This window comes from Dendrobates tinctorius, unplaced genomic scaffold (genome assembly GCF_039654945.1).
Source record: "Dendrobates tinctorius isolate UK_male_01 unplaced genomic scaffold, ASM3965494v1 ptg000140l, whole genome shotgun sequence".
Classification (NCBI taxonomy): domain Eukaryota; kingdom Metazoa; phylum Chordata; class Amphibia; order Anura; family Dendrobatidae; genus Dendrobates; species Dendrobates tinctorius.
The window spans coordinates 11,997,421-12,013,785 of NW_027361808.1; the positions used below are offsets into that span (position 1 = coordinate 11,997,421).

The following is a 16,365-nucleotide window of genomic DNA, read 5'->3' on the forward strand; positions in this document are numbered from 1 at the left end:
AGCTAGCGGATTGCAGACCCCTGATCCTATTCACAACAACTAACAGTAGTCGTGGAGCGTTCCTACGGTGGTCCTAGAAAGGGGAAATCTAAACTGCCCCAGAGCAGACCCCAAAGCAATAGACAGCCCCCAACATGTATTGTCGGTGAAAACACGTCTGATAGGAAAAACGGCCCTGAAGTCACTAGACTTTAAAATCCCTATATCAGCACTCCGATATATTCTGAAGACAGAGCAAAAGAGATTTAACCAATCAGGGACAAAAATGGAAATTCAGCAGAGCCCCAGCCGGGGCTGGCAGAACACAAAACTAAGCAAATCAGACAAAATCTCATGGAACAATAACAGAGCAAAACGTAGCTTTAGAAGACAGGAACTGTACTGGAGGCCAGAGCTCAGAGCAGAGAAATCACCAGCAACCCTACAGGGCGTCGGCTGCCTTATATCCACTCAGAGATTCCGGATGTCCAATCGCAATCTACCTGTTTAGGTGACAGGTTTCTCCCATCCAAATCAGTTTCACCACCTCCTTTCACCAGCAGAGGGAGTTCATCGGACATCAAAGGTGAACGAGAAAATGAGCTCACAACAGTACCTACCCCTTGAGGAGGGGTCACCGAACCCTCTTCCACGCCACCAGGCCGATCAGGATGGGCCCGATGAAAAGCACGAACCAATCTTTCGGCATGAATATCAGATGCAGAGACCCAAGAATTATCCTCCTGGCCATAACCCTTCCACTTAACCAAATACTGGAGTCTCTGTCTAGCCAGACGAGAATCCAGTATCTTCTCAACCTCATATTCCACATTGCCTTCAACCAATACAGGGTCAGGAGGTGCCACCACAGGAACTACTGGCTCAACAAACCTCTTCAACAGAGACTTATGAAACACGTTATGGATCTTAAATGTAACAGGAAGAGCCAATCAAAAAGAGACCGGATTAAGAATCTCCAAAATCTTGTAAGGTCCAATAAATCTAGGTTTAAACTTTGGAGAAGCCACCTTCATAGAGATATTCTTTGACAACCAAACCATATCACCCACCTTAAACCGGGGACCAATGGTCCTATGCCGGTTGGAAAACCGCTGGGCCTTTTCCTGGGAGAGAGACAACTTATCCACCACTTGGTCCCAGATCTGGTGCATTCTCTCCACCACAGTGTCAACACCTGGGCAGGGAGAAGACTCCACCTGCCCTGAAGAGAATCGAGGATGAAACCCAAAGTTACAAAAAAAGGTGACATCAAAGTGGCAGAACTAGCTCTATTATTTAAAGCAAATTCGGCCAAGGGCAAAAATGAGACCCAATCATCCTGATCAGCAGAGATAAAACATCTCAAATAAGACTCCAAAGTCTGGTTTGTTCTCTCCGTCTGCCCATTGGTCTGAGGGTGAAAAGCAGAGGAGAAGGACAACTGAATTCCCAGCTTGGAACAAAAAGTCCTCCAAAATCTAGAGACAAACTGAACTCCTCTGTCAGATACAATGTTCTCAGGAATCCCATGCAAGCGGTCCACCTGTTGCAAAAACAAGGGCACCAACTCTGAGGAAGATGGCAACTTAGGGAGTGGTATAAGATGGACCATCTTAGAGAATCTATCACAAATCACCCAGATAACAGTCATTCTCTGAGAGATAGGCAGATCAGAAATAAAATCCATTGAAATATGGGTCCATGGCTTCCTGGGCACCGGCAAAGGCATCAACAACCCACTAGAGCGAGAACAAGGTTTAGACCGGGAGCAAGTCCCACAGGACTGCACAAAATTCCTGACATTACGAGATAAGGCGGGCCACCAAAAAGACAGACTCACCAAATCTCTAGTACAAAAAATACCTGGATGACCAGCCAATGCGGAGCAATGAACCTCAGACATTACTCTCTTCCTCCACTGGTCAGGAACATACAATTTTCCAATGGGACAACGCTCAGGTTTGTCCTCCTGAAACTCTTCCAGAGCACGTCTCAAATCGGGCGAGATGGCAGAAAGAACTACCCCCTCACCTAAGATGGTAGCAGGCTTGGTCACAATAGGAGAATCAGCAAAGAAACTCCTAGAGAGGGCGTCTGCCTTGACATTCTTAGTGCCCGGAAGAAAAGAGACCACAAAATCAAAACGTGTGGAAAAACAAGGCCCACCTAGCCTGTCTAGGATTCAAGCGTTTGGCCGACTCAAGGTAAATCAAATTCTTGTGGTCAGTGAGGACCACGACTTGATGTCTAGCTCCCTCCAACCAATGTCTCCACTCCTCAAATGCCCATTTCATGGCTAACAGTTCCCGATTCCCCACATCATAGTTGCGTTCAGATGGTGAGTACTTTCGGGAAAAGAAAGCACAGGGATTCATTTTAGATGTTACTGGATCTTTTTGGGACAAAACAGCTCCTGCACCAATCTCAGAAGCGTCCACATCTACCTGAAACGGGAGTGAGACATCAGGTTGCCGCAAAACCGGAGCAGAAGTGAACCTCCGCTTCAGCTCCTGAAAAGAAGAAACAGCCTCTGGAGACCAATTCAGCACATCAGCAGCCTTCTTAGTCAAATCAGTCAATGGTTTGGCAATACCAGAAAAATTAGCTATAAATTTACGATAAAAATTAGCAAAACCCAAAAACTTCTGGAGGGCCTTCAAAGAAGTGGGCTGAACCCAATCATAAATGGCCTGTACCTTGGCCTGGTCCATTTCAATAGTTGACGGAGACAAAATAAATCCCAAAAATGAAATCCTCTGTACACCAAAAAGGCATTTCGACCCCTTGGCATACAGGGAATTCTCCCTCAAAATCCGGAACACAGTCCGAACATGTTCCACATGAGAGTCCCAATCCCTGGAAAAGATCAAAATATCATCCAGATAGATGATCAAAAATGTATCCACAAAGTCCCGGAAAATATCATTCATGAAGCACTGGAAGACAGAAGGGGCATTAGTGAGCCCAAAAGGCATCACCAGGTACTCAAAATGTCCCTCCGGAGTATTAAGCGCCGTCTTCCATTCATCCCCATGCTTAATGCGAATAAGATTATACGCCCCCTGAGGTCAAGCTTGGTAAACCAGCAAGCACCTTTAACTCTGGAGAATAGATCAGAAATCAGGGGTAACGGAAGCTGATATTTAACAGTAATGTTGTTGAGGGAACAATAGTCAATACAAGGCCTTAATGAACCATCTTTCTTGGCCACGAAAAAAAGCCCAGCACCCAAGGGTGAAGAGGATGGTCTAATATGACCCTTCTCCAACGACTCCTTAATATAAGATCGCATAGCCTCGTGCTCGGGTACAGATAAGTTGAAAAGTTGACCCTTGGGAAATTTACACCCAGGGCTCAGCTCAATTGCACAGTCATAACTCCTATGAGGAGGCAAAGACGCAGACTTATTCTCACTAAATACATCATAAAAATCAGCCAAATAGTCAGGAACATCATGCAACTGGGGAGAGGTGGAGAAGACAGGAGTGTCACTAAGAGCACACTGACAACCCCAACTCACCACAGACACAGATTTCCGATCCAAAACTGGATTATGGATTTGCAACCAGGGAAACCCCAGAACAATGGTATCATGCAAATTATGCAACACCAAAAATCTGCAATTTTCTTGATGGTCTGGGGCGACCCGCATTACCACCTCGGTCCAAAACTGAGGTTTATTCTTCGCCAAAGGAGTAGCATCAATACCCCTCAAAGGGATCGGCATCCGCAGAGGTGTCATAGGAAACCCACAACGTTTAGCAAAATCCAAGTCCATCAGTTTCAGAGCCGCTCCTGAATCCACAAAAGCCTTATCGGAAAATATGGACAGGGAGCAGATCAGAGTAATTGCTAGAAGAAACTTAGGTTGTACACCACCCACAGCAAATGTGTGTGCAAAATGTTTCTCTCATTTAGGGCAGACAGAAATATTATGAGAGGCATCTCCACAGAAAAAACACAGCTTATTACGCCTTCTGAACTACTGACGTTGCGCCATAGACAAAACTCTATCACATTGCATAGGTTCAGACAAGACATTTGTTCAACAGGTGGCAACATTTCTCATGTAATTTTATGTTCACGTAAACGCCGATCAACCTGAATGGCTAAAGACAAAGAATCGCCAAGACCAGAGGAAACAGGAAATCCCACCATAGTATCTTTTACGGTTTCTGACAAACCCTTCCGAAAGAGAGCTGCCAAAGCACCATCATTCCAGGTAGTAAGGACCGCCCACTTTCGGAATTTTTGACAGTACAACTCTGCAGAATCCTGACCCTGGCTCAATGCCAACAGGGCTTTTTCAGCTTGATCAATAGCATTAGGTTCCTCATACAACAACCCCAAGGCTTGAAAAAATGCATCCACATTAGTTAGAATAGGATCATCAGGTGTCAAAGAAAACGCCCCATCCTGGGGATCGCCGTGCAGCAAAGAGATGACAATTTTAACCTGCTGCGCAGAGCTCCCCGATGAGCTAGGCTTCAAGGCAAGAAATAATTTACAATTATTCTTAAAATTCAAAAATTTAGACCGATCCCCAAAAAACACATCAGGAGTAGGAATCTTTGGTTCAGCAGCATGTGAATGAGCAAGATAGGCGGAAATTCCCCGCACTTCAGCAGCGAGCTGCTCCACACGATCAGACAATTGCTTAATCTCCATTAAGAAAAATTCCTCCTACGGCCCCAGAGAAAAAGAGGAAAAAATATACATTAAAAAAAAAAAAATTGGACACTTTTTTTTTCTTTTTTTTTACAATTCTTTCCTGCTATTGAGTACCCTAGAATCTGCGGTATGGCTGGTGATTCTGTTATGAATGAGTCACCAGAGGAGGAAAAAACAAAAATACAAGCTAAGTCCAGAAAACCGGAGAGGTTGGTAGCTAGCGGATTGCAGACCCCTGATTCTATTCACAACAACTAACAGTAGCCGTGGAGCATTCCTATGGTGGTCCTAGATGCCTCTTCACAGCCGGAAAACTAAATAAGCCTAAAGAAAGAAAGGGGAAATCTAAACTGCCCCAGAGCAGACCCCAAAGCAATAGACAGCCCCCAACATGTATTGTCGGTGAAAACACGTCTGATAGGAAAAACGGCCCTGAAGTCACTAGACTTTAAAATCCCTATATCAGCACTCCGATATATTCTGAAGACAGAGCAAAAGAGATTTAACCAATCAGGGACAAAAATGGAAATTCAGCAGAGCCCCAGCCGGGGCTGGCAGAACACAAAACTAAGCAAATCAGACAAAATCTCATGGAACAATAACAGAGCAAAACGTAGCTTTAGAAGACAGGAACTGTACTGGAGGCCAGAGCTCAGAGCAGAGAAATCACCAGCAACCCTACAGGGCGTCGGCTGCCTTATATCCACTCAGAGATTCCGGATGTCCAATCACAATCTACCTGTTCAGGTGACAAGTTTCTCCCATCCAAATCAGTTTCACCACCTCCTTTCACCAGCAGATGGAGTTCATCGGACATCAAAGGTGAACGAGAAAATGAGCTCACAACAGAGAAGTCTCCAGGTAACTAGAGAAATGGGCGATCCTGGTTACCTACAAACCCACCCAGGGGGTGTGTTTACAACATTGTTCTTTAAAGAGTGTGAGTAGTTGAAGGACCTGTGATGAGGTCAGTCATGTGGCTATGAAAAATATAATGTGGCCAGGGTAGATCACATGTGGTGAATGCTGGGACCCGATTGGTCCAGTGTGGAAGGTCCCACTGAGATGGAGCTTCCTTGCTAACAGCCTGTGAAGTGGCTGTGGTGAATGGCTGCACGTGTCTGAGAGTTCCCAGGGGAGGGAATGAATGTCTGCAGTAAGCTGAAGCAGCCATGAGGAAACCCGGACGTGGGTGAGATAAGTGAGGCTAAGAGAGCCTGTATGCTGGACATTGTACAACCTGTGTGAACACACTCTTTACAGAGTGAAACTCTGCCATGGACCCTCTGCTGTTTATATGAAGTTTTGTTGCTGCTGTGGGTTTATGATGTTGAATAAACCACATGGACTATGCTTGCTTTATGGAAAATCTGTGCCGGATCTGATTTTGTGGCTGCTGAGTGAGTATTCCCTATCCGAATAACAGCGCTACCTCACAATATATATATTTACAAAAGGAAAATGGGTAAGTGCGAAAGTTTGGGCACTCAGCATGGTTGGTACCTAGTAGTAGCACCCCCTTTTGAAAGTATCACAGCTTGTTAACACTTTTTATAGCCAGCCAAAGGTCTTTAATTCTTGTTTGAGGGACATTCATCCATTCATTCTTCCTTGGAAAATTCCTCCAGCTCTTTGAGATTCCTGGGTCGTCTTGCATGTACAGCTATTTTGAGGTGTTTGCCACAGATTTTCAATGATGTTCAAATCAGGCGACTACAAGGGCCATTGTAAAACCTTCAGCTTGTGCCTTTTGAGGTAGTCTGTTGTGGATTTTGACGATTTTTGGATCATGCTCCATTTGTTGAAGCCATCCTCTTTTCAACTTCAGCTTTTTTACAGATGGTGTAATGTTTGCATCACGAAATAAGAACATGTGTGTATGGGGCTTAATCCCAAAAACTCAAGGCAAACAATATCAATTTTTTGAAATTTGATGTGAGTAAATTGAAACACAAAACAAAACATTTTGTTAACCTTGAATACCATGGAGTCCAAATAAAGGTCATAAAATAACTGGATTCAATTTGACACATGGCATCTGAACAACATTATTTATTTCACCTTTGTACAAGTAACTTGATTGTATGCTTCATAGTCCTCCCACTCCTTTACCCACCTGTAACTCACCTACTCTTTAACCCTACCCAGATTTCAAAGATCTAAATGTAGACATGAAGCAAGGCCTGGGGCACCTCGCTGCAACATTAGAGCAATACTTGAAGAAAGAAATCCCAGACTCTTCCGAGCTCCCACCTGGATTCCAGACACTTGATTGCTTCTGCAAAGTAAGTGCCAAGTCTAAATGTGTAAGAACATTAAATTGTATGTAACACAGTGATTATTCTCTTGTTGAAATATTCAGACAGTTGTGAAGGTGTGCTTTGTATGGTATGATACACATTTGCTTTCATGTATACAACAGTAGCTAAAGGACTCTTGTAATAATATTTTTAATTATGCCAAAGATTAATTGTTGAAATAAGGCTTCTGTTTAGTACAAATCTTTAAAGGGTACTCAAGGCAATTTTTTTTAATCTATAGGGTTACAGTCAGCAAATAACAGTCAGCAATACTCACAGCTACATTTTCAAAGCTACATAGCCCTATGATTGGTTGCAGCGGTTACATCCACTGTAGTCATAACTTCACCAAAGCTGCCTGTCACCAAAGACCGAAGCATTGGTGGACAGATAGTGCTGTAGCTGGTGAAGGTGAGTAGTGCTGAATTTGATATCTACAGTTGCTACCCTATAAATTAAGCCTACATGTGCACACTTACTGCATGTAGTGGGCTCAGGAGCTGAGCTTGATACATACAGTGTGGGTGCCAGCTACAATATTTAGCTGGCACTCAAGCGTAACTGCTTCATTGAAGGCTATGTCAGGTCGCAACAGTTTTACCTCTTAGATGCTGCTGTCAATTGTGACACCAATATTCATGAGGTTGGGAACGGAGGAGTGTCGCTTCTGTCGCACCATCTTCCCCCTTAATGACTCGATCGCCTCCTAGTGGGCTTCATAAAGAACTAGTAATTATACAATCAACTGCACGCTACAGATCAATTTCGACAAGCAAATAATCCATGAGAACTGTTATTCCTGATTATCAGCCTGTCTAAACAGGCAGGCAATCACTCTAGAAAGAAGTAAAAGAATCATTGATATGAGTGAAAAGGTGATGAGCTGCTAATGACCATAGACTATAGAGCAATCTCTTTATAATATTCGCTTTTGTTCTGTTTCCATCACTGTTTTGTTGGCTTACCAAACAGAGCAGTAAACAACGGCTGATCAGTTTATATGTAGCCTAATGGCAGTCATTTAGTTGCTTGATCATGCTCATTCACTCATTCATTTGTAGAGTAACCTCACCAAAGAACAAAAAAATTAGACGTGAATGCCATAAAACTACCCCCCCCCCAAAAAAAAAATGGCGGAATCTTTTTTTACCATTTTACGACACTTGGAATTTTATAATTTTCCTGTTTTCCATACATTACATGGTAGTGTTATTGGTGTCATTCATAACCACAACCTGCAAACAAACAAGCCTTCATACGGCTATGTTGATGGGCAAATAAAAATGTTATGGCTCTTGTGAAAAATGAAAGCGCAAACATGGAAAATGTTCCGATCATAAAAGGGTTAAATATATATTAATATTTTTAAGCTATTCCCTTAGTTCCTTATGATATTAACTGACATTAAAAGAAGATTCAATATATTTTTTAAATAACTATATATTAATCTAATTATAAAAAAATTACAGTTGAAGATCTAATTTATCTGGGCATAACCCACTCAGTTAGGCTGTTCATCGAATGTGCTTGGACGGCTCCTGACAGGTAATGTCTTTGTCTTTGTTCTTTGGTGACATTACTCCACACAAGAATGTCTGGCTGAGTGTTAGGCCTCATTCACATTTTAGTATTTTTCATCAGTGCATGTGCTTATGACATAGCCAAACGTAAGAGAAAATTCAAGTACTTTATTATCACGTTTGAGATGGGTTCTTCCATTACTTCCTGATGGATTATGGATTTTTATATTTTGCATTTTAGGGTAGTGATTTGGAACCATTGCTATGATATGCAACTTGTTTGAGTTGATTTCTTTGGCATTTTTCTTTTATTCTTTTTAGGTGGAATTGTGTTTTTAGTGTTACCTTTATTACAAATGTCATGTCTGACAATTCTTTAAAACTTTATTGGATCATTCGATCACTTGACAGTAACCAAAACAATAAAGATTCCTTCAGACTACAAATGTACAGTATGCTTTACTGGGCTAACCATAGGAAAGTCACATCAGATTACTGCAAATGACTTGCTGAACCTGATGTGAATCATTGTAGTAACAGTTATGTAACCAGCGTGTAGAGTACAATCTGAGCAAGTGTAGTAATGAATCCTTTTGGGTGGTGTGTGTTTCAGGCACGTCTACAGATGTGTTCTTGTTGACATAAGTCAAAATCTTCCAAACATATGAAATATTACATTACTTTTCTGACTTCTCCATCGTTTTTGGAGAGCTTCATCCACAATGAATTCCTTGCTTGGAATTTGGTATAAATGGGCTGTTTCTATAAGAAGGCATCAGCTCCACATAGAATATGTCTGTCTGCCAAGACTCCCACTGACAGCATTACGAAGGTGCCCGGCCGCGGACCTGCAAGTGTGGCATATGGGAGAAAAATAATGAATTTCTCCTGGGAGAATCAAAGTCCCAGGGCATGCTTACAGCCGATGCTCACAATATAGGAAACAATGACTAAAGTCGAGCTGGAATACCTGTGTCACGGAGCAGTTGGGACAAAGCAGGAGACGTGTAACCTGGGCCCCTGAACTGCCCCTCAGGCTAAGGGGGGTGCCCTGACTCTCCTTAACTTGGGGGTACACTTGAAGGTAGTGAGGCCCAAGTCCCCAACCTGTCCCTATCTCCTGTACAGCCCTGAGCTAAACCACCAACCCCCTCCCCAGGAGGTGAGACAGGGAATAAAGTGAACTGCACCCAATAACTCACAAAGGAAAATAAAACAGACACCATGGGGTTAAAGCAACTAAAACCCAAAACTTCGCTTTGCTCTGCTGCAAATGCTCCAAGAAACAGAGTAAGGATCCGATCAGCATCCAGCAGCAACTCCACTGCTCCAGATAAGCTGAACCCCCTCTCCACCAGGTAGATCCAGTCTTCACCACGGTTGGATAACAAATGAACAATATTACCATCAGTGATTTACTGCACATGACGAACTTTTATAGGAAGGAGGGGGGAGTAGTCATCACCTGTTGGCTAATTCAAATGTGTAGTAACCCCAGCGGCCACCGGGGGCAAAACCAGCACCAAAACAACTACAGTTGTAGTAAACCCCAGTGGCCACCGGAGGAAAAAGGAAAAAGGTTTCTATAAGAATCCTCATTCTGCCACGGCTCCAAAAATGGACTGTGATAGTACCCCTCCTTCAATGAGGGGCCTCTGGACCCTCAACACTGCACCTCACCCAAAAAACACCTACGGTGCGGACACCTAGGTCCACCAGAGTTCACCTCAGCGACCACCTGACTCGCAGGTTTATGGAAAGCGTAGGCAGATGGAGATGGCAATGTATGCTCCGGAGGCACCACAAATCTCCAGAGCGCCGACCTGGGGAGCGAGTTGTGTATGGGCATAATTGGGGGTAACTCCAGCTGGTAAGTCTTCGGGCCGAGGATGGCCGACACCCGATACGGCCCGATCACCCGAGAACTCCCGACCCCAGTAACACACTTCCACTGGATGTTTTTGGTTGCCACCCATACATACTCGTTCACACACAGGTCCGGACCTGAAAGTTTATTACCATTCGTGCGTTTGCCACAAAATGGTGAACTCTTCAAAGGACTGACAACAGAGGCGTCCCCCTGTGTCGTCATAATCACACCCCCACAATGCTCAGAAGGAGTCACCAATCTCCTCCGACCCCTCCTACGAGGACTCCAACACCTAGGGTTAGCATGTGGTGAGGGTAGAGACTTGCCCCTACTCCGTGGCAGCACCTCTGCTGCCCCCACTGGAGAAGAAGGGGATAGTTGTAGAAAGACGGCAGAGACAGTAGCCCCTGGGCAGCAGCCCTCACACGACTGATCCCAGCTGACTACTTCCCTAGACCGCCAATCTATGACCGGGTTGTGTTTTTCTAACCAAGGGAGGCCTAAAACGATAGGTGATGGCATTCCCCCCAAGACGTAGCATGACAGGGACTCTTCATGCTGAGTCCCTATGCGCAGATGTATATTTTCTATGACTTGGGTCAACCTCCCCTGGCTCAGTGGGACAGAGTCAATGGCCTGGACGCTTAGAGGTTTGGCCAGCGTCCTACACTTCAGGCCATGTGTCTGGACAAAGTGAGCATCCACCAGATTTACTCCCGCTCCACTGTCCACAAACACCGGTATGCCCTCAGGTACCCCGCCAACCACCACCTCTGCTGACAGAGTACACAGAGAGGGCAAAATGGAGGAAATATACACTCCCTGGTCGCCTCCCTCCACACGACCAGGGGGGCGCGGCTTCTTAGATGGTACAGAAGATTTGGCGCGCTGGGCAGACCCTGAAAACATGACCAGTCTGCCCACAGCTAAAACATGCCCCCACATCACAACGATCTGCAGGCAACACCGCTGGGGAACCAACTCCTTCCACCTGCCTGGGCTCATCCACCTGCACCTGTGAGTCCTCCTCCTCAGTAAGGACCCCAGGGGGCATATTCGCCAAAGCCGCAAAAAACATCCACCGACCGTAGAGATGGTGAATCGGCTGGCAGGGAGAAGGCCCAGGACAGGAGATCACCTTCAAGGAGGGCTATAATGAATCCCACCCACTGTACCTCACTCCCTAATGAACGAGTGCGGACCCTGAAGTGTAGCTTGCAGACCTCCTGAAAAAACAAAAAATTCTCTCTCCCTCCAGAAAACCTGTCTGGGAGAGATAACAGGCTCTGGTTGAGCCTACATCTGAGCTGAGGCCCCGTACCCCTCCCACTGCTGCAGCTGCTGCTCCACCACACCACGCAGCACCCCACACTCCTCAGTGAGGGTCTGCAGCAATTGGAGACAGGTCTGCATTAGGGCCATGGCTCACCAGGAAAATATGGGTGGGTTGGTAATAATATCACGGGGCAGTTGGGACAAAGCAGGAGACGTGGAACCTGGGCCCCTGAACTGCCCCTCAGGCTAAGGGGGTGCCCTGACTCTCCTTAACTTGGGGGTACACTTGAAGGTAGTGAGGCCCAAGTCCCCGACCTGTCCCTATCTCCTGTATAGCCCTGAGCTAAACCACCAACCCCCTCCCCAGGAGGTGAGACAGGGAATAAAGTGAACTGCATCCAATAACTCACAAAGGAAAATAAAACAGACACCATAGGGTTAAAGCAACTAAAACCCAAAACTTAGCTTTGCTCTGCTGCAAATGCTCCAAGAAACAGAGTAAGGATCCAATCAGCATCCAGCAGCAACTCCACTGCTCCAGATAAGCTGAACCCCCTCTCCACCAGGTAGATCCAGTCTTCACCACGGTTGGATAACAAATGAACAATATTACCATCAGTGATTTACTGCACATGACGAACTTTTATAGGAAGGAGGGGGGAGTAGTCATCACCTGTTGGCTAATTCAAACGTGTAGTAACCCCAGTGGCCACCGGGGGCAAAACCAGCACTAAAACAACTAGTTGTAGTAAACCCCAGCGGCAACCGGGGGAAAAAGGAAAAAGGTTTCTATAAGAATCCACATTCTGCCACGGCTCCAAAGATGGACCGTGACAACCTGTATGACTGAAAGCTGAAATGTTCACGTTTTCTGGATGAAAATGACAACTTTTTATATACTTGTAAACTTAGCCTGAAGGGCACAGGTGGGTAAGTAGACTAAGGAATATTATGTATTGTAGGCTTAGGTAAATAAAGAACGGTCTATTAAAACTACTTCTTATGTATCAGAAATCACTTTTAGTAGCCTACTATGACAAGGCCATCTACTGTTTTGTGTAATTCTATGTGTATAAAGGCAAGTTGCTGAACACGCCTTAGGCCTGTTTCACACTTTAGTTGTTTGACATCAGGTGAAATCCTCCAAAGTGTTAAAAAACGGATCTGTTTCCGCTATGTAACAGACAGATGTACCGGATCTGACAGTGAATGAAATTTAAAGAAACAGAATTTGAGAGAGAGAGAGTTTTTTTGCAGCTGCCAGAATGGCGTTTAGGGTTAAAATGCATGAGAGGAAAGATCTTCCAGGCATGCGCATTTAAAAATAGCGGTTCCTCCGCTGAAGAAAAGTTCCTTTGTCCGTCTACTCCAGACGGCGGACGCTAAAATTCAAACGGATCCTTCAAAAAACGGATGCAACGGACGACCATCAGTCATAATCCGCCGCTAATGCAAGTATATGAGAAAAAAACGGATCCGCCAAAAAAACGGCGGATTTTGACTGACGTCAAGCAACTGAAGTGTGAAAGAGGCCTTACACATATTACCAATACTTATGCATCCTTATTTCACAGAGTTCGCATGGGGTAAAACGTTCTAAAGGGTGTTTATGTCATATTTTTTATTTATTAATATATGTATATTGTCTGTATTAAACATTAACACTAAGCTTTACAAAATAAATTTGTAATTTGCAGACACAATGAGATTAATTTATTTTAATATGTAGCAAGTTTTTTGGGCGGATCTCATAACTGTATCAATGAGTGATCTTCTGCCATTATGTTGAAATCTGGTGAAAAAGCTTTGATGTATTGCCCCTTTACTGTTTCAGCATGCCAAGAAAGTCGCAACAGTTTGGGAAGGCCATTTTCTTTTTGAGCTTGATTGTATCCCAATGCTAAAGAAACATCCATAAAGGCTTTGTTGGCTTACATTGATGTGGAAGAACTTGACTGTCCCCACAGAGCCCTGACCTCAACCCTATCAAACACTTTAGGGAAAAACTAGAATGAAAATTGGGAGGCAGGGCCTCTTGTCCAACATGAATGTCTGAACTCACAAATGTCCATCAATGATCAAACTACTTAGAAAAAACCTTCTAAAAAAAGCAATTTCATCTACAAAGGGTAGACCAACTCCATTATAATGCCTATGGAATTACAATGGGAAGTAATAAAAGCTCCCGCAGCTGTAATATGTATTTGTCCTATAGTGTACGTCATTATGTACATAGGCAGATTAGTGACGTGCAAAAGGTTAAATAGTGAGTAGAGCATCACTAGGAGGTCCCTGTGCAGGCACCAACGTTACCTGAGTTTATCATAATGATGCCATCTGCACAATGGGCTCCCAATGACGTTACGGGAGCTGGTAGATGGATCTTGCAATGTCATTGGGAGCTCAGTGCTTAGGTGCCACCACTTCTGATGATGCATACCGGAGCAATTACGGCACCTGCACAAGAGAGACAGGTCACTATGTGAAGAGTGACCAGTTAATCAACGACCATTGCCGGCAGTGATTAGCGAAGTACAGCAGAGCTGGTGAGTGAAGTGCCTGCCTCAATGTACTTAAGATTAAAAGTAAAAAAAATTCTCCAAAATGCCCCAATGAAATTCTACAGGAAGGGTATGAGTATGAATGTAAGAAGCAATAAAGGGCTTTAGTTAGGGATTGATTACTTGCTGACAGGCCCTTTTCAATTTCTTTATGTCTTATAGTCAGATTTCAGTAGTTTTGATCAGTAAGGGTTTGTGTCTTGTGACACCTGCAGACCGGTGAAATCAAGAGAAACATTAAGCTTTGGATCAAGAGCAGATTGATGTACGGATCCATGGACGGGTACACCTGACTACTCATGCTTCAAGGACCAGCTCAGCATTAAAAATGAGAAGAAAATACTTTTCTGCTAGGGAACATTTATCTAAGTTTGCTTTTTTAGATTTGAAAGCAGCAACACCACACTTTCCAATGTCAGTAATGCCCTGCACCACATGGTTTGAAGCATAACTCTTTTTTTTTATATCATTGTGTATGGTCTTTTAATCTTATCGTCATTCACTTCCCAAACTTTTACCTCCTTTTTCAAATACCCCAGCTAGTGGCTATCCTGCCACTGTCTGTCAGCTGGTCACTGTATTCTGGAGTCCATGTTACTATTTACTGGTGCATGGGAGCATCAAGGGGCCTTTGGGGTGTAGGGAGGGCATGTAAGCATAGTTATGTGCCTCTTCCCCCTGGCTGGAGTGCAGGATTCTCCATCTCTGCACACAACAATATAAGTAAGCAAAGATTTCCCCAGACATGGAATAAGAAAGCAGAAGTGGATAAGTGCCAGACTTTCATATTTTGAGGATGTAATGGGGTAATTTTAAAGAACCAGGACCAGTAGGGAGGCTATTTTAACTAGTAGTAGTGCCCTCAAATTTTTGGTTGATTTTACAGTCATAGTATATGACAGAGGAAATTATCCTTTGCAATTAAAGTGTATAAAAGGGAACCGAATTACTATTTTAAGCCATAATAAATGTACGAGATTACTACAAATGGGCCTGTATTCCATAGATTTATTCTGATTAGGGACCAGGAAGGTTGTTTTGCTTGCTCTGTAGGATTTTGGGTTCGAGTTGGCGGGTCATTTTTATAACATTATTAACTGTTACTATTTGTTCTTGAAGATTTCTTTTGTGAAGTTATGTTATACAGTTTTGGCCAAAAGTATTGACACCCCTGCAATTCTGTCAGATAATACTCAGTTTCTTCCTGAAAATGATTGCAAACACAAATTCTTTGGTATTGGTATCTTCATTTAGTTTGTCTTAAATGAAAAAACACAAAAAGAATTGTCCTAAAGCCAAATTGGATATAATTCCACACCAAACATAAAAAAGAGGGTGGACAAAAGTATTGGCACTGTTCGAAAAATCATGTGATGCTTCTCTAATTTGTGTAATTAACAGCACCTGTAACTTACCTGTGGCACCTAACAGGTGTTGGCAATAAGTAAATCACACTTGCAGCCAGTTGACATGGATTAAAGTTGACTCAGCCGCTGTTCTGTGTCCTTGTGTGTACCACATTGAGCATGGAGAAAAGAAAGAAGACCAAAGAACTGTCTGAGGACTTGAGAAACCAAATTGTGAGGAAGCATGAGCAATCTCAAGGCTTCAAGTCCATCTCCGAAGACCTGAATGTTCCTGTGTCTACCGTGCGCAGTGTCATCAAGAAGTTTAAAGCCCATGGCACTGTGGCTAACCTCCCTAGATGTGGACGGAAAAGAAAAATTGACAAGAGATTTCAACGCAAGATTGTACGGATGTTGGATAAAGAACCTCGACTAACATCCAAACAAGTTCAAGCTGCCCTGCAGTCCGAGGGTACAACAGTGTCAACCCGTACTATCCGTCGGCATCTGAATGAAAAGGGACTGTATGGTAGGAGACCCAGGAAGACCCCACTTCTTACCCCGAGACATAAAAAAAGCCAGGCTGAAGTTTGCCAAAACTTACCTGAAAAAGCCTAAAACGTTTTGGAAGAATGTTCTCTGGTCAGATGAGACAAAAGTAGAGCTTTTTGGGCAAAGGCATCAACATAGAGTTTACAAGAGAAAAAAAGAGGCATTCAAAGAAAAGAACACGGTCCCTACAGTCAAACATGGCGGAGGTTCCCTGATGTTTTGGGGTTGCTTTGCTGCCTCTGGCACTGGACTGCTTGACTGTGTGCATGGCATTATGAAGTCTGAAGACTA

At 43.9% G+C, this 16,365-nt stretch overlaps 1 protein-coding gene across 4 annotated transcripts in view; it reads left to right on the forward strand.

The window, feature by feature from the left end:
* The window catches only part of SMYD3 (SET and MYND domain containing 3), a 1,185,047-nt gene that overhangs the window by 264,750 nt on the left and 903,932 nt on the right, over nucleotides 1-16,365 (forward strand). For all 4 annotated transcript variants that reach the window (XM_073545143.1, XM_073545142.1, XM_073545139.1 and 1 more), the window contains exon 5: nucleotides 6,799-6,935. In XM_073545143.1, the coding sequence (XP_073401244.1) occupies nucleotides 6,799-6,935 (137 nt within the window). The remainder of the gene's footprint in view (nucleotides 1-6,798; nucleotides 6,936-16,365) is intronic.